General features: G+C 44.1%; 1 protein-coding gene and 1 long non-coding RNA gene across 6 annotated transcripts; one reads left to right on the top strand and one right to left on the bottom strand.

Moving 5' to 3' along the window:
• The first annotated feature begins 5,119 nt into the window (after positions 1-5,119).
• On the top strand, positions 5,120-17,959 carry SRSF1 (serine and arginine rich splicing factor 1). 5 transcript variants are annotated; one of them, XR_014151921.1, is made up of 5 exons: positions 5,121-5,777; positions 10,190-10,374; positions 10,849-11,021; positions 11,903-12,022; positions 12,843-13,344. XR_014151921.1 is itself a non-coding variant. In XM_081843976.1 (4 exons), exons 1-4 carry the CDS (start codon positions 5,584-5,586, stop codon positions 11,939-11,941), a joined length of 591 nt encoding a protein of 196 aa, XP_081700102.1. In that variant the 5' UTR covers positions 5,120-5,583; the 3' UTR covers positions 11,942-13,344. The 5 variants fall into 5 exon arrangements, 2 of the variants coding, with proteins under 2 accessions (XP_081700102.1, XP_081700101.1); XR_014151920.1 differs by adding an exon at positions 17,124-17,959 and having other exon boundaries at positions 5,153-5,777; positions 11,293-13,180; XR_014151922.1 differs by having other exon boundaries at positions 5,153-5,777; positions 11,293-12,022.
• Positions 11,576-17,117, bottom strand: LOC309331636. Its single transcript, XR_014151923.1, has 2 exons — positions 14,805-17,117; positions 11,576-14,753 (listed from the first exon to the last, which is right to left on the bottom strand). It is a non-coding gene; the product is annotated as an uncharacterized lncRNA (long non-coding RNA).
• Positions 17,960-18,589: the final 630 nt, after the last annotated feature.

Raw genomic sequence — 18,589 nt, 5'->3', positions numbered from 1 at the left:
GTGATATCCAAGAATCATATAATTATATGCTTGAAAGTACTAGGGAAAAACTGAATTCAGAGGGTGCAGTTTTCTCTTTTAGGACCTAGGATGCAGGGAACTACTGTACCATGCTAGACCCCTTAATTGTAGAAGTTTTTATTACCAGAGAAAGAGCTAGCAACTCAGACGGAGTTGTAGTTCTAAATACATTCTGAATAAGGTTTGCTTCTTGCTGAAACAACATTTGAGCCTGAGCTTCACATGAAGCTGTCCAGGGTGCTACCAACTTTGCTTAACTTTGCCTTATTGGAACCTGACCAATTCTTTGCTTGACTTTTGCCTTACTGGAAAGTGCCCTCTGATTTGTTTGGACTCATCAGGTCCTTGCTGACATTGCCTTACTGGAAACCGGAACTTGCGCTTGCATGACTTTGCCTGGATTCCCTTCCCAGAAAGCTGAACTTGTGCCTAGCGCAAACACATCCATCTTCAGCTAGAACCCCATCTGTCTGAGACTGCTGCCTGGAGCAGAAGAAAAGCCTGCCTGTGTTTTGGCAAAATTTATCTGCAAGCATGTAATTGTGGGATGTTACATAACATTACATACTGATGAACAGAGATCCAAGGAAGAATATTAAATAATTGAAATGGATTTTTGCAGCAGGAAAACTGTGGCATCAGCATAGTACTAATTACCACCAATGGTCAGGATGCTGCCTTCATCTTCTCTTCGTTTTCCTTTTGCATAGTTAAAGCACAGCATCTCCCAATAGCCCTGGGCCCTTCAACGCAACATCAATATGCTCAACCATTCTTTAGGCTGTGTTTTTGAATCATCCTCCTAACTAGGCCATCCTGCTGCTGTCCCCTGGTGTCAGAATCCGTTGTTGGAATTTAAGAACAAACACTTCCCAGGCAGTGTTTATAGTGTTGTGATGTCTCCTCATTATATTGATTTGTGCTCCCGCATATTGACCTATCTGCAAGTCTGGTTCCCTTGTGAGGAAACCATCACTGGAATCTTCATTTACAAATACACATGTTGAGCTGCGGAGGGAGGGGTCAGAATGTAGACAGGCAGTGGGTTTTATGCAGCATTTGTTCCTGAAAAGCTAAATAATAGGATTTCCTCACTCTATCCCTCCATGATTGCTTCCTGCTAGCCATTTCCAAATTCTCAAGACTTCTCTCTTTTCCTAGCACACTCAAACTGCCCCCTTCAGCTCTCCATCCCCAAGGCAGGTCAAGTGTGCACAGTGGCTGGTAGCCAGAAAAAGCCATTAAGCAAGTAATTGACATGTGCTGTCACATTCCCCTGAGGAAGACGCAGATGATGAGGAAATATAGGCTGCTTGCCACTGACTGTTTGGACGCAGAGGAGTGGTGGGAGGACCCCCAAGGGAAGAGCCAGGGGATTGTTGGTGGGATGACAATGAGTGGTCACAGAGGGAGAAGCCTGGGGGGAGGTGTCAGGAGCTGAAGAGGTAACACGGCTGTGAGTGAGAAGAGTCTGAAGAAGAGGAAGAGTTTGGATTTGATATCCCGCCTTTCACTCCCTTTAAGGAGTCTCAAAGCGGCTAACATTCTCCTTTCCCTTCCCCCCCACAACAAACACTCTGTGAGGTGAGTGGGGCTGAGAGACGTCAAAGAAGTGTGACTGGCCCAAGGTCACCCAGCAGCTGCATGTGGAGGAGCGGAGACGCAAACCCGGTTCCCCAGATTACGAGACTACTGCTCTTAACCACTACACCACACTGTGGTAGAGACTTGTAGTTTCTTGAGGCATGCTGCTGTTTGATGCATTTCCCCTCAAACCAGCTTCCATATGATCTGAAAGCATACATTGCTGTTAGGCTGAGGTGTGTACATTGAGACAGCTGTTGCACATGCGCGGGCGACAGCTCCACTGAATCAGGTGATGCGGACTTGGTGAAGACATCCCTGCCCCCTTTCTGGTGTCTACAAGTAGCATAAAAAGGTGACTTGAAACTCAGCAGGGTGAAAATTACCTTGCTGTGTTTTAAGCCGCTAATGTGTACATAGCCTTAACTAAAAAGAATAAGAAGCCCTGCCCTATAAAATTAAATTAAGTGGTTTGAGTCTGAGAATAATCATGTGTCATGAGAACCCTAGAACATGGGAGCGAAGTTTTTACCTATTCTAGCTCCTGAAAGAGTGGTGCTGTAGCAATGGAAGATGATAGAGCTGATCTTTGAGCATGACACAGAGGGCACAAGAAAATTTATGGAGTTAGCTAGCAAAACATGGCAGTAGTGAGAAAAGGTTTTAAGTAGGTTTTCCAGTTTTAAAGGTGGGTGTGTACTAAGGAGGTGTTTAATGATGTCAGAGCAGTGGGGTGATGTTGTATACATGGGTGGTCTTAATGGGATTAGAGGAGACTTTGCAAGAAAACTGAGCATTTACCTGAAAGGTCATGACTGCATGTAGGTAGTTAACCATACTTAGATAGGATTACCCCTCTGTAAATAAGTCCTTTGTATATTGTTTCCTGATCTTACAGAACACCTGAAATGAGCTTCCATTGTTTTGCACATCTTATTAATTGAAACCTAAGTGTGTCTAATTTACACTATGTGTGTCTAAAGAGAACCCACACCTATAGATCGGAGACACAGAGGCTATGCATTTGGCAATCTTCTGACAACCAAATAAGCTCCTAATTTATCATAAATTACAGTGCAGTTGCTAGTCTGCACAACAAGTAAGGTAAAAGGTCACAAAACAGGTTCAGCAAAACAGGGTCCATGTCAAGGGGCATTGTGGTGATATCCGATATCAGGATTGTGATGAGGAATGAACCTGAGATATGGGACAGAAGGATCACTCTGTTAAAGTACTGACACCACAGGCATAATGATTGGTGGTGCTGTTTCCAGCCCGTAAGCCTGCTTTGATTTCCTCAGCACCGTTCACTTGCAGGATTCATCAACCACAGATGGCTAAGTGACATTCTGAAATAAAAGTGCTTCAATGAGTTTTAAATGCTGGCTGGCAGCCTCACTTCTCTGCTGAGAAATTTGCTGAGAATTTCTGGTGGCAGGGCGAGGGCATGGGTAGTAGTGACCCAGGAGCCATGGAGAAAGTCCCCTAGTTAGGACCAAAAAACAAGAGGCAGAACGAAGGAGAAAACCGAAGGTGAGCTAAAGGACAACAAAAGAATACAGGAATGCACGGGTGCTCAGGAAAACAATGTTAGTCCTATTCAGAGCAGACCTATTGAAAGTTGCCAACATGCCTAACTTAGGTGCATTCATTTCAGTGGGTCTACTTTTGAGTAAAACCTAGCTGGATACAACCCAATGTTGAGCACAGTTGAAGTCGCCAGGTGGTATACTTATTCTGCCAGCAAAAAAAAATGTGCCAGCCTTTTTATACTCCTTCCTGTTCCTATAGCCTCCCTTGTCCGAGATTTAAGGGCCACCTTCATCCGTATGGACCTACCTGGGCTTTAAGATCAGCATCAGAGCAGCTCTCTGGCTCACTATTCTGTAAGAAGAATTCAAACGCACACCAGAAATTTAGGTTTCTTGTCAAGGGACTCTAGATTAGAAGGGAAACCATACTCTGACCCTTCCATCAATCATAAACTGTGTGCTTACAAATGATCTATGCAGTATTACCATCTGCTTGCAAGCTGCCTTAAGAGTAATTTAATTTAAAGGCAGGATATAGCTATTCAAAATAAATAAATAAATATACCTTCACAACAGAAAATATAAAATAGGAATACAAAATACATAATAATAATAATAATAATAATAATAATAATAATAAAAACATATAACCTCCCCTCCCAAGCTCAGTGGGTGACTTTGGGCCAGTCACTGCTCTCAGCTTAACCTACTTCTCAGGATAAAACAGGGAGGGGAGAACCATGTACATCACCTTGAATTCCTTGGAGGAAAAGGTGGTATATAAAGGTGATAAATAAATAAAATAAATACGCTCCCCTAACCTGTTGCCACCAGATGTTTTACACTACAACTCACATCCCTGACCATTGGCTATGCCAGCAGCTGATGCAAGTCCGAAACATCTGCAGGGCACCACATTGTGTTTTTTATATTGTAGTTTCATATTGTGAACCACCCTGAAATCTGCAGGTATAGGGTGATATACAAATTTAATAAATAAATAATAAAAGGCTGAAAACTCGGAGTTAGTCACAAAACCCCTGCAGCACGAAGAAGCAACAATCTATTTGCAACAACTGATCTTCTCTTCTTCGGAGATCCCTCCTAGCCGAGTAAGATTGTCGTCCATGAATATGGTCTTCCCGGTGTGTCCTTTAAGTGACTGCGGAGGTCAATTCTGGATCCGCAGGTCCTTCCACAGTGGGGACATAGGTTACCACGGGCGAGAGTTGATCACAGTGAGGATTTGCCGAACCTGCCTTCTTCTTAGCACGTTTCTCCCTTTCGTCCTGCGTTTGTGCTTCTTCATAGCCTATGGCGCCTTTGGTAGAGGCTGTTCTCCAGCTGGAGCACTCGCAGTGCCACTGATAAGTGGGCATTCGAACACTGGTTTATCTCATTCACACGTTACATGTGTGGTGTACAACTTCAATATCCAGGTCTACATGAAAAGGACGGGGCGGGGTAGCCGTGTTGGTCTGCCATAGTCAAAACAAAACAAATTCCTTCCAGTAGCACCTTAAAGACCAACTAAGTCAGTTCTTGGTATGAGCTTTCGTGTTTTGCACCTGCTCTTAGTTTTACATCTAACAGTTATCCTGTTAGGTCTACTGGGGCGGGTTTTTGTTTTTTGTTTGCCGTCTATTCTCCTCTGCCCTCACGCCCCATTGGCCAACCGCTCGGCATTGTGGGACTATTCCTTTCCTTGGCGCCAAGGGCCTCTCACGCGTGTTGCATTGTGGGGGAAGCTCATCTCCCTCCGGATCTTCTTCGCAAGTACTTTTAACGGTCCGCACGGCTTGAGGGCTAACGGAAGCGCCTTCGCTCCGCACGGCTTAAAAAATAACAAGTCGTCCCACTTTTCCCTCCCCGCCTCGTTAAAACAAACGTGCGCCAACCTCTCCTCGTAGCCTCCAGCAGAAATAAGTCGGGACTACTTTTTTCCCCTTACTCGGAATGGGGGGGGGGGAGTATTAGGTTCGGCGCATGCGCCCTTCGAAGGCGGATGTAGTGAACGGCAACCATGAAGTGAGTGTCTCCACGGCCCGCCTCCCAGCCAGCAGAGTGTGACGTCGAGGCGACGCGGAAGGATCCTTGCGCAGGGCAGGTAGGGCCGCGTGAGGCGGGCGCCATTTTGTGGCGGCTGCAAAGAGTGGGAACGAAAAGAGGAGGAGGCGCCTCGCTGCTGCTACTACCGCTGCCGCCGCCACGACTAACGCCGCCGCCGCCACCACCTTCCTTGCTTTTCCTCTCCCGCCTTTTCCTCCCCTCTCTCTTTTTTTAAAAAAACAATTTTACCTCAGCTCCTTTTTAAAATATATGCCCCTATAAATCTCCACCTGCCCTTTTCCCACCCGCTCCCGGGCCTCCTCTCGTCGGCTCCGTCTTCCATTTTTCTCCCCTCACACGCGCCCACCACCCAACCGCAACCATTGCCGACCTCGCTATGTCTGGTGGCGGCGTGATCCGCGGCCCGGCCGGGAACAACGACTGCCGCATCTACGTGGGGAACCTGCCGCCGGACATCCGCACCAAGGACATCGAGGACGTCTTCTACAAGTACGGCGCCATCCGGGACATCGACCTCAAGAACCGCCGCGGGGGCCCGCCGTTCGCCTTCGTCGAGTTCGAGGACCCCAGGTGGGAAGGGCGGGCGAGGGGCTGCTTCGGGGGCGGAAGGAGGAGGGGAGGGAGAGTGTCGGCTGAAGAGATCCGCCGCAGCCGAGCAGGGCCCCGTCTTCAGGAACCCGCCGGGGCTCCACTCGAGAGTAGGCCCGACGAAATCCATCGGCTGCCATCGTTGACCCGGGGGGGGGGATTTGGCGCTTGCATGCCGCCCGCAGCTGCGGAATGCGAAACTCGGAACGGCTTCCTTAGCGCGCATCCTGCCTCGTGCGCACGTTCCTCTTAACACGCCGCCTCTGCCTCGTGCTGCACGCTCGGGGCGAAGGAATCTCGACGTCATGTAAAGAAAAACAGCCGCCCTGGGTTATATCCCGCGGGCCCAAGTTATTTGCGCCCGTTAACTTCAGCGGGCCAACTCGAGAGTAGGGCTGGGCGTTAGGTGCCACCCGCAATTGGAAATGCGCCGTGGAAACGGATGAGCACTCCGGTGCGGGTTTTTCCTACAAGGCCACATTTTTCTACGTGGTTTTTGGCTAGGTGGTGGTTATTTTTAAGTGGGGGGGGGAGCGATTTTCCCCAATGTTTTATAAAAATCCAGCGTAAAGGCCACTGATTTCAATAGTCTGCTCTTGAGTAGGACTGGGAGGCAGACGGCCAATTAGAACCATTGGGTTGTATCACACTTTTATTCAAGAGTAGAATTGAAACCTGGAGGCATGAGTCCATAAGATTGGGCTCTGTTTCTTTACATGTTTGAATCCTTGGGATTTCTGTTTTACATGCTTTTTATATGTATGTTTTTAATACAGCTGTTTTATTTGTGTTAGGCTGTGTTTTTGTTTAACGTTTTAATGATGTATTGTTTGTTTATGGGGTACACACCACTTAGAGTTTTTTGAAATATTGAACGGATTTTAAATGCTTTTAAATAAACAAATTGTGACCTTTATTTTCAATGGATCCACTCTGAGGATGCAAACCAGTAGGTCTACTCTTTGAGTAGGACTAAAATTGGGCATAGCCAATTTTGTGTACTTGTTTAAAAACAGGATCCTAAATCATTACTTTTCAGAAAGTAACAGTTGAATTCAGTAGGGCTTACCTCCAGGTAAGTGAAGTTAGAGTTGCAGCCTGTGGTGGTTGTTTCTTTCCCCCCTACTTCCTTAGCTCAAATTCAAAGGTTTTTATATATCTTTCTTTTTGTCTTCACAACAATCCAGTGGAGTATGTCAGGCTGAGATAAACACACTGGCCCAAGGACCTTAAGGCTTTGGGTGATGGGGAAGAGAGTGTGTTTATAGCTAGCAGAGCTGTACTTAGAAAACGTTTACTACTTCTAGATAATTTATGCTGGCCTTCATAAGTGCTCTGCATATCTAACCAATCCAAAACCCATACCTCTTTGTCAGTTCTTGCACCAACCCTGTTAGATAAGTTAGGCAGAGAAAATGAGAGTGCCAAAGGCCACTTCATATGCTCTAAAGGTTGAGGACTTTGAATCATGTTCTTGTAGTAGCCCTGCTAGGAAGCTATGCTGATATACGGTGACTGGCTCCCAAGATCCAGCTTGATGTACCTTGCTGGGTGGTTGTAAAGGATAAATGATTTATATCCCCACACAACCCCATGAAGCCCACAGGGCTATCACTATCAGCTTTTTTTTACTATTACTCAGCCTGACCTGCCTCACAGCGTTGTTGTGCAATGCTCAGAGAGCCTTGGAGATATGGAGGAATTAAAATGTAGTAATATGCAGTCCCATATAAATCTTTACTATGCATTCATAGGATTTGACACTGTTGTTTATTTTCTTGTTTGTTGCTTCAGGAAAGGAAGGTGGGTTGCAGGTATTAAATGAAATAAAAATGGAATGATCCTGTGAGTGCTTGCTTGGAAGCATGTTTTCCTAAGCCAGTTGTCTTCAAGCCTTTTTGCCCCAAAATTCATGTTTAACTCCCAGGCTTTTAGTGGATGAAATTTCATGCTGCACTGTGTATGTGTAGCATTGTGTTAATTAATTGCTCTTCTTAAAACAATGTTACAAAAGCTTGTATTGGCTTACAGCCATATGTCATCACAATTATTCTTAAACTTTATTGCTAGCCACCTTAGAAGCTTCTGCTGAAATGCAGAGTAGATTTTTGCTAAAGACACAAACTACAACTTAAAAGTAGGACCCACCCATTTTTAAAATCAATTTTGTATTGCTTCTTATGTCTCAAGGGCAGACAGAACCTCTATACTGCACTTTTTGTGTATAAAATGAGATTTTATTTGGGAGAAACTATGCCTGTGGAAATTTCCACTTTCACAACTTTTCAGAATTCGTGGGGCTGTTCTTCATTGCCTCTGTTTTCTCCTCTTTTTATCAATTGTCCCAATGCTTTTGAATGCATAGAAGATTACAACATATTACATATTTGTGAGCACTTTGGTAAAAAAAAACCCATTTGCATGCTTTCCTGTGCATCTCTATGTGTAAAAGGGTAAAATATTTTTCTTATGAATAAAAATTTAGGGGAGGGACCTGGAAATTCCCCAAGAGTGGTGCAAGCCCTGGGTCCTGGTGTAGGCAGACATCATTTACTGCCTCTCTCTTGAGACTCAAGAGAACTTTTACAGTTTTGTTGATTTTTCTACATGGAATCCCACAACTCAAGGCTTTTGTACACACATCCCAACATACAGCAGAATCTTAAGACAGAGCTGATCTACAAGTTGTGCACAATGCAGTAGAAGAATTCCAAACTAGCATTTCATACAACAACTTGAATTATCATTAACACTGAAGAGAGGATTAGAGTGACCATCTTCCTGAGGTGCTACTTTAACTATGAGCAAAACAAAACAAATTCCTTCCAGTAGCACCTTAAAGACCAACTAAGTCAGTTCTTGGTATGAGCTTTCGTGTGCATGCACACGAAAGCTGATACCAAGAACTGACTTAGTTGGTCTTTAAGGTGCTACTGGAAGGAATTTGTTTTGTTTTGACTATGGCAGACCAACACGGCTACCTATCTGTAACTATAAGCAGTCTCTGTATATATCTCACTTGAAGTCTAGTGGTCAGCTCAGAATTCTTTCAGTTCATTCTGTGTATGTAGGACTGTGGAGTTCAGTTTACTAACTTGTAAGTGTACATAGAGTTGCAGAACTTCAAAAGTTCATTTATTATTTTTTGTACTGTTCTGGTTTTTTAACAAGAGCATGCATAAATGGCAAGTAGTTTTCTTATAAAGGTAGTGGCTAGTATTCAACTAAATCATTGTGAACAAACCTCCCCTCCCATTTTCTCACCCCACATGCTCTCCCATCTGCTCTGTGGCTTCCCCTAATGATTCAGAGCAGATTTGGGACTGTGCCAGAGAAGGGGGCAGGGAGGGAAGGAAGGAAAAGTTCACAGTGATTTAGTTGGGATACAGCTCAGTACATGTTACTAAAATCTTGTTAATGACTTAAAATCATGTCTTTGTTTTACATAAAAGTAGCATTCTTTTAAGTAATTAACAAGGTTTTAGTTCCTGTTCTGTTGTGGTGGTCTGGTTCCTTCATGCATTGCATAGCACATGCAAATATAAAAGGCTCCACAATGCACAAACTCAGGCACTAGAGGAGGTTAAGGGGTGATATGATAGCCATGTTCAAATATATAAAAGGATGTCACATAGAGGAGGGAGAAAGGTTGTTTTCTGCTGCTCCAGAGAAGCGGACACGGAGCAATGGATCCAAACTACAAGAAAGAAGATTCCACCTAAACATTAGGAAGAACTTCCTGACAGTAAGAGCTGTTCAACAGTGGAATTTGCTGCCAAGGAGTGTGGTGGAGTCTCCTTCTTTGGAGGTCTTTAAGCAGAGGCTTGACAACCATATGTCAGGAGTGCTCTGATGGTGTTTCCTGCTTGGCAGGGGGTTGGACTCGATGGCCCTTGTGGTCTCTTCCAACTCTATGATTCTATGATATTGATTTTATCCAGCCTTTCCCTCTAGCTTTCTATATACCACTGTGTGTTTAGGCCGGGATCCCTTGTACGAGTTGCTTCCTCGTTCCACCTATCTTTGCTTTGCTTTTCCCTCCCAAACCCCCACAGGTGGGTCAAATTCCATGCTTGACATGACACAGGGTACAGCTCTGTTACTTGTTTCCCAGTTCTAGCTCAGGGTTTTCCAAACTTGGGTCTCCATCTGTTTTTTTTTGGCCTACAACTCCCATCATCCCAGACCACTGGTCCTGGTAGCTAGGAATGATGGAGTTGTAGTCCAAACAGCTGGAGGCAAAAGTTTGGGAAACACTGATCTAGTGCTACACCATTCCAACCTAAAACAAGGGAGGGGCAGTGACATGCTGCCCAGTAACAAACGCACAATGCGCTGCCAGCTCTCAGGAACCTTTGATCTATCTTCAGTGTGGTCCTCTTCCATTTTTGCAGGGATGCGGAGGATGCAGTCTACGGACGGGATGGATACGATTATGATGGGTATCGTCTACGTGTGGAGTTTCCTCGAAGTGGACGGGGCACTGGCAGGGGAGGAGGAGGCGGTGGAGGTGGTGGGGCCCCAAGGGGCAGATATGGACCCCCATCCAGGCGATCAGAGTACAGAGTGATAGTATCAGGTAAGTCATTTGTGCACTTGGGAAAAGCAGCTTTCTTTGTTCAAATACAGCTTGATCATCCAGGAAGAAGATAATACACATATGCATGTATCAAATGTATTTCCGCTTGCAACTTTGGGCAGGTATTTAGTGAGTTCTGAGAATTTGGCATGCTGCAAAGCTTAGTTTTCATTTTCTTTTCTTAAAAAAAAAAAATCAAAAGCAAGCTTGCAATGGTTATTTGGGCCCTAGTGCCTTATAGAGCTTCCTGCTTCTATTGCCTTTTCAAAACAACAATAAGCCTTTGTACTTTCCAAAAATCCTGAAACCTGGATGTATGTACTTAAACGTGTTGTTAACATGCAACTTGCTGGAAAAATTGAATTTCTACTTGTGACCCTCTCCAAAGACAGTTCTTTCTTGAGTATATGAAGGTCTGATGGCATCAATCTCTGCTTAATAGCATTTAACTGAAAGTAACTGTCTCTTGTTCAGGACTACCTCCCAGTGGAAGCTGGCAGGATTTAAAGGATCACATGCGTGAAGCAGGTGATGTATGTTATGCTGATGTTTTCCGAGATGGAACTGGTGTCGTGGAGTTTGTACGGAAAGAAGATATGACCTACGCAGTACGAAAACTGGATAACACTAAGTTTAGATCTCATGAGGTAGGTTTTCCACTTAATGTTTTGACCAGAATTGGATGCACAGGGTTACAGTTGGATGCAATAGGATGGAAGGTAAGGAGGCGCAGTCTCTGTTTGCAGCGTTAACAAATACTGAAAACGTGTTGGGACATCCCATGTTAAGAATGGTATGCAGGGAGATGTGATGAAACTCCTCTTGGTTCTTGTAAAAAGACCTTCAGTCTGTCAGCATGCCTGCAAAGACAGCTCAAAAGCGTAGACCTTTCAATCGAAAGTTGTGTCTATTTGATAGGGAGAAACTGCCTACATCCGTGTTAAAGTTGATGGCCCAAGAAGTCCGAGTTACGGAAGATCTCGCTCTCGCAGCCGTAGTCGTAGCAGAAGCCGTAGCCGAAGCAACAGCAGAAGTCGCAGTTATTCCCCGAGAAGAAGCAGAGGATCTCCACGCTACTCTCCCCGTCACAGCAGATCACGTTCCCGTACATAAATGATCTTTAATGGTGCTCCTTTTTGTAGAAAACCCCTCCATGTTGTACGCAGTTTTCCTTTACTCAGTACAGTCTTTCTTTTTTAAAAAAAAAAAATTCAAGCTGTTTTACTCAAAATTGGCTAAAGTGTTGAATTGCATTCTTGTATAATATCCCTAGTGAGTATTTGCTCCTTAACATCAACATTCCCTCATGTCTTTGATGAATTGTATTTTACCATGTCCTAGGCAGGGTTCTCTCTAGTTAGGTAGTTTGCTGCCCATATTCTCTTCCAATATGGTATTGCTGTATAAAATGTCTTTGTTCAACTATGGTTTCTACAAGCTGGGAATGTTGGGGGGAAATTTTGGGTTAACTTGTCTCTTCTGGGGGAGTTTACATTTTTATCTTGCCTTTTCATGTGTCTTTCTGTAGACATATCTGAAGAGATGGATTAAGAATGCTTTGGATTAAAGGATTGTGGAACACATGTCAATCATTTTAGGATTGTCAAAAGGAGGATTGAGGAGGATCAGATCAATAATGGAGGCAATGGTATGACTCCAAGTGCTATTGTCACAGATTAAATTGGCAGTATTGACCTTATACTGAAACTAGCCTAGTACACAACACCTCCATTGTTCCATTAGTTAGCTGTAATCTTCTAACTTCCATGATGCAATGAATGCTAAATGTACTCATGTAGCTCTTCCAGTCTCTGGGGGTGGGGGGCGTATGCTGAGTGACTGCAATGTATCATTTGATTACAGATGCAAACCATTAGTGCACCTGTAAAGTACAGGTTGTTTCAAACCTGTAAGTATAACCTCAATACTGCTAAAATCTGCATGTCCTCTGTGTGACTGATATAGCATTGCTGTTTCATCTTAAAAGTAACAGAATGAAAGCAATTATAGGAGGGGTTTTTAAACATGGGGGATTCTTTTTAAATCCACGTCTTCCCCTTCAGGATAAGTCGAGAGTTGACTTGCATCAATTAAATTTGTTACCTCCCAGATAGTACAATACTGAGCTTTTAGTTTAGATATGCAGTAGGTGGATAGCTTTAGCAGCAAGTTTTTGCAACTTCATAGAAAACTTTTTTCAACCACCAAACCTGTAAAGCGCCATATAGGAATTGATATGTTGGCATTATCAGTTACCCTGTGTAAATACTAGAATGTTTCCTCCAGATAATTAACATTGCTAAAATCTAAGCTTCACAATTCAAAAGCTTGTCTTGGGGAATTGATAGTTATGAATGCCAATCTTTATTATTCAATAGCAGACATAACTTATCATTCTCCTAAATCCTATTTTTCATTACGGTATCTAACTTTTTGCCTCCTTTTTTTTGGTTTTGCTGGTTATAAAGGTTTGGATTGGAGAGGGCTCACTGGATCCCAATCCTTGGAGCTGGATCATTGGATTCAAATCATAATGTGGATAGGATAGGGAGGATCAATTGCAAGGATTCATGGAGCGGGATCAAATTACCAGGAACATAGGAGTGGATTCCTGCCCCAACCAAACCGCATTCGTGTGGATTTTTATTCAACTCAATTGGCTATTCCAAAGATTTTTCCTATTTTTGACGATTGGAGCCCTTAAGATGCACGATGGAGTTTTCATTTTTTGGTAAAAGGAGCAAAGCAAGGACCTGGAGAGGTACGCTGGAGCATTCTCCTTGGAAGGATTCAGCACGAGTAGATGGTAAATGTTAAATGGGAAAAGGGGGGTTTGTTTAAAAACGTTAAACCAATAAGTCATTTATCTAAATTTAAAGACGAAGAAATTGGAGTCTTAAGATTAAGTAGGTTTTCAATTGGCTATTGCCTTTTTTTTCTTTTGACAAAATAAAATTTTATAAAAAAGTGCATGGTGGTTCTGTTGTATTAAATAATGCCCTCTTACATTGTCTTGTGCTATGATGAATGAATTCAGCCTTTAAGCTCCTCTGTCCTTGGCCTGGGAATTGAATGGGTGTTTGTGGCCCATTCGTTTGCATTGGATCCCTGTCACCCCATGGGAACAGTGGTGAGCCGTGAAGAGGGTTGAGTTTGACCCCTCTTGGAAGTTGAGCATCGTGGATCCTACATGGTCATGCAGCTGGAGTTCAAGCAAAATAGTCTGCTCCTCTATAGTGTGATAGAAAACATTGTTCAAGGGCTCTCACAACTGTTGGTGAGTGCAGATTTTGGATAACAAGGTAAGACTATTTGACTTCTGTATTGGGCAAGACAAGTTTATCAAGCCAGTGCTTTAGTTTCGTGTAAATAGACCTTGGAATGTGAACTGCCTGTGGGCTGACTCACTGTTCCATTGCCCTACCTTCCTACTTCAGAGCTCTTGAAAGGCCACACTTGCGGGCTAAAAGTTAATCCAAAGAAAGTACTTTCCTGAAAGATAAATGGCAGCATCTGCCTGAGGCCACCTCATGGATCCTGGTCTCCCAGGCTCAACACTGTCAACCCTGCACTTTGCTGGCCATTAAGTCTAGTTCCAAATGTGGTGGGCTGTAGCACCCATCCCCTGTGCTAGGCAGTACTTCTCACCGCTCTTGACACATCCTGTATGCAAGTAAAGTGATGCACCCATCGCTCCACACACATGCTCAAAAACTAAGGTATTGCAACCTAACAGCTATAAAAGTCTGATTAGCTGACTTGAGTAGGGGGTGCATTTTTAAGTAAGGCGAGGAAGAGCCATTGTGTTACAATGTGAACCACACATTCTCTGGTTCCTGCTAATCTGGAAGTGATGAGGATGTCCTTATTGTTGTCCAGTACTTGCTACGTCAGCTGCTATAAAGCTGTGTGCCTTAAGATGTAGTGCTTGCAGCTAGTTCATACTAACTAGAGTGGCAGGAATAGTGCCGGCAAAATCATCCGATAGGCTACATTGTGATGAAGCCATTTAAGGTAGAATAAGCACCAGTCTCTTGGGAGTTCTGAGGGTATAAACAAGTTCTTTGGCCGTGCATCAAATGCTAAAAGTTCCCTTTTAGCAGGCAAACACAAAGGGCCCTGGAATGACACTGGTTCCTTTGTGTGGTTCTTCACCCCTGTTTAATTGTGTAGCTCATTGGATGAAGATTGGATCCTGAAAGGCTGGGTTCAGATCTCTTAGCCATAGAGTTTTATGGGTCAGGGCCAGTCAGTATCTCCACCTTCCTCACAGCTATTGAGGATAAGGTAGAGAGGGAGTGCCCTATTTGCAGTGCTTAGGTTTTTGCCTTCACTGGTGCTGGGGAGGCCCTGTGCATCACAGCTGCTTTTTCAAAGTCCTCTTGAACTGTAATGACTGAGGAACAGTGAGCTTCCTCAGAAATGTAAACTGAAAATAGCTTCTTGGGTAACTGCTGCATGATGAGACTTTGAGCCTTGCTGAGGTAAACAGGATTCTAATGATAAAAGGTCCACGCTTGTTTAGTAATGGCTAAAAAGGCACAAACAAGACAAAGGAAAAAGGTAAATATTCATCAGGGGGAAAAGCCAGACCTGTAATTAACATGTGACTTGCCTTTGCATAATAAAACACCTGGGTCTTAGCTTGCGGCAAAAGATTGTCAGCCTCATAAGGTTTCTGGTGCTGGATCAAACACCCTAGAGTACGGCACTTGCTGCATAATAATGCAAATTATAGCCTTCAATAATTGGCACATGATCCTTCAATAATTGGCATATGATCAAGTTGCTTCGTGGAAAACAAAGTGATACTGTGGTATGGTGAAGCCTCTGGCTTCTCTTAGCCATTATTGGAGCTACTTCTCATGATTCACTACTAGAGAATCTACACTTTTCTCAAGAAACTACTTGGAAGCAAAAAATAAAAAGGTTCATGCTCCTGAATGTATGTTTGTAGTTGGGATTAGCAGTTGGGGGCCTTGCAGCCAAGTAAAACAGGAATGGGGAGGTCCTAGCCTTCCAGAAGTTGCTGGCCTAGTCCATTGTCCCTTTCTTCTGACCATGTTAGCTGGGGCTGATGGGAAGTAGATCCCCACGGCTGAAGGGCACCTTATTGGTTATTCCTGGTTTAAGGAATACAATTCTGCACACTTAATCAGTTAATTTAGCCAGCTAAGACACTTGCATAGAGCCCTTGCACTCTGTAGGAGGGTATACTTCAAGTTCAGCTCTTGCCTGAATCCCACCTGCCCTCCAGAAACTTATCTCTTGCAGTAATGTGTCTGCACATGTGGGGTGACAAAGGGCCTAGTTGTCAGAAGCAGTAATTAGTAGGTAGCGATCAGAATTTTCATTTAACGTAGGATGGAAAGGAAACGCCTTTCAGTTAAATCCAATGCTGCCGTTCTGCCTTTGCAGCTTAACTTCCTCCGCTGAGCAGCCTGTTGTTCAGCCTCAAAATCTCCAGGGGGCTGGGAGAGACTAGCAGATTTTGGGGTGAGCATGGGTAGGAGAGAGAGTCTTATTAATGCAAGCAGAACTTGCATTATTGTATTTTAAATTTTCATCCACCCTGGAACCTGATGGTAAAATAAATAAATCAAAGAGTATAAACAGGAGTATATAATACCACTCCAATGGCCGCGGATGAACCTCTCAGCGACATGCATAATTTCATCTGGTAGAACCAGGGGGTTGCAGTGTCAGATTATTTGCCAGATCCTGACCACAGAATATCCTTGTGAAGACCTTTGGCCATAAGTCAGAGGTTTTCATCCTTTCTGAGTTCACAGCTCTCTTAAGCAACTACATTCTTTCTGTGGCACCCTTGTGGGGCCCAGGAGCCCAGTTATGTCACCCCTTAGCCTCCTCTCTCCCCTCTCCTTAGGAGTTTTCCGGGCAGCTACTGCTGCCGCCCCTGGTCTCTGAGCTGCCTCCAACCAGTGCCTGCGGATCTTATAGCCAGGGCTGCTGCAACTAACAGCTGTGCAAGTATTTGGGAGGCTGGGGCTCTAGAGGGCATCAGAGGAGAAAGGAAAGAGGGACAGAGATTTGACTAGTATCAGCAATGTGATTGGCACCTGGGTTGGGCAAGTAATCCTTTGGTTGCTGCAGTTGGAAAGTGTGGGAAAGTTTTAACAGGCTTGTAAAGAAGTTTGTTAAACTTGAGGTGGAGAAGACCTGTGACCCTCCAGATGTTGCCATGGCTGCAACTCCCATTCCTGACCCATGCCGGCTGGGGCTGGTGGGATCTGAAGTCCAACATCTGGAGGGCCACAGGTGTCGTCCTCCACCCACCCCCCCAGCACGAAACTTCAGAATCCGCGGTTAAGCAATGCTTTTTATTGGGACCTGCAAAAATGTGACAAGCTTTCAAGATGTCCAAGACTCTTTGTCAGGAGAGTTCAAAAGCCTCGCTTCTGCCACATTTTCATAGGTCCCAATAAAGGTATGGCTGAACTGGTTTTTACGAACCAACATGGTTACATTAGCTTTTTAAGTGCATTAAATGTTAGTGTATAATCTGCTCCTTTTTCAGTTCAGAGAATAAAATTGTGTGCGCTAGAGTTAAATGGACTCCAAGATTGCCCTCTTGCTTTTTAAAATGTGTGTTGCTTTTTGGTAATCTCTTTGATTCTGTTTTCTGCTTGCTGCTCAGAAAAATGTAGAAAAAAATAAATCGGTAAAACCAGGAAATGAAACGTGAACTCTCTGGCTGCAATTAGTTTGCATATCGTTTCTGTTAACAGATGACTGAGGCATGCAGACTTGGAGCCCTGCTGGTGGATGATTTGAACTTGGAGCCAGGAGAGGATTCCTAGAGGCTTGCCTATGCAAAAGACAACCCTTTTCCTCCTTGAATGTTTTCAGGCCCTTGCAGAACAATTCAGCAGTACACGGGAGAGGAGGAGACCCGTTTTTGTTTGCTGGATCACGGCCTGGCAAGCTTTAGCATAGAATTCCTTCAGCATCACTGCCATTGTGTTTCCTGGAGTCCATATCCACCCAAGGGGAAGAGGGCATTTAGGCATTGCAGCGACTGAGGACTGTTTAACCCTGCTGGATGCGATTCCTCTCAAAATGGGGTGGGTGCAGATTGGCCTTTTTTGACTGGCCCATGGTGATTTTCGAATGTAGTTGGCATTAGCATTTTCATAGAGACCTCAAATTGCCAATGGCTGCTGGCATTTTTGTTCAAGAGCCATCTCTGTAACCAGTAAGCAACATACAAACGACATAAGCAACACCAGATCCCTCAGCACCCAGGCACTGCAATGTACTCAGACTCAACTAGTCACAACCTTGTGCTCCTTGCCTGACAGTGTGCAAGTTGCTAAGCATATCCACCATTCCAGACATGCACACACTCTTGCTTCCCTCATGTAAGGGAAGGGAAGTTCAGCATACTGCTGAACCTACTGAATACAAATACTTGGTCAGAGGTCACATACAGAATTTGGCAGAGACAGGACTTGAACACAGGACTCCTAAAATCCATGTCCAGTTCTTGTTTTCTATGCCCCTCGCAACTCATAAATCTTGTGATCTGAAGCATTTATAAAAGTTGAATTTACTTCCATTACTACCATACTTGTGGCTCTTGATTTCCTTTGCAACTCTAGGTCATGAGGCCTATGTATTGGAGGTCCTAAATAACTGTATTTAAAGCATTTCTTAAAGGACACTGCAATGCACCAGAATTTCATCATGTCACAAACAAGGACCAAATACTTCCTCTTCCCCAGCTGTGGTCATTTAGCTTGTGGAACTAGTGCGTTGAAAATAGTACAGCAACTGAATTAAGTAAAAATCACTGGGGCCCTAAAACAACATATTTTGAATAGGTGCACAATTCTAAGATTTGGAAAAATGCTCTAAAACTGCTCTTAATGAGCTGTGCCATTGGACTCTTGAGATCTCGTTCACATTCCCATGGTGCTAAATCACCCTTTCTGGCAATCCTTTTTCACTCTTTGCAAGCCATGACTCCTGCAAAAATGAGAAATGGCTTAATTCCTAGTGACTTCTGCACGTGTTTACTGGATGAATTACACCCCCTCCCCCTTGGTTCTTGCTTAACGTACGGGCTCCATGCCAATTTAATAGCTGCACTGCTGAGGAACTGAGTGCAATGCAGGGACACCTGACCTTAGTTCTGAAAAGAGTGCGATGTTCTGTAACATTGCTTGCACCCTTGAATTCTGATTCAAGGATC

The sequence above is a fragment of the Podarcis erhardii genome, assembly GCF_964252035.2.
Source record: "Podarcis erhardii genome assembly, chromosome: 16".
Lineage (NCBI taxonomy): Eukaryota > Metazoa > Chordata > Lepidosauria > Squamata > Lacertidae > Podarcis > Podarcis erhardii.
This window is presented reverse-complemented; position numbering and strand designations above follow the sequence as displayed.

What these genes read in the sequence shown, in the direction of transcription:
- SRSF1 (XM_081843975.1), top strand. Translation starts at nt 5,584, where the DNA reads ATGTCTGGTGGCGGCGTGATCCGCGGCCCGGCCGGGAACAACGACTGC. An exon ending in GTCGAGTTCGAGGACCCCAG is followed by an intron (nt 5,778 to 10,189) that starts GTGGGAAGGGCG and finishes CCATTTTTGCAG; the next exon opens with GGATGCGGAGGATGCAGTCT. An exon ending in CTAAGTTTAGATCTCATGAG is followed by an intron (nt 11,022 to 11,292) that starts GTAGGTTTTCCA and finishes TCTATTTGATAG; the next exon opens with GGAGAAACTGCCTACATCCG.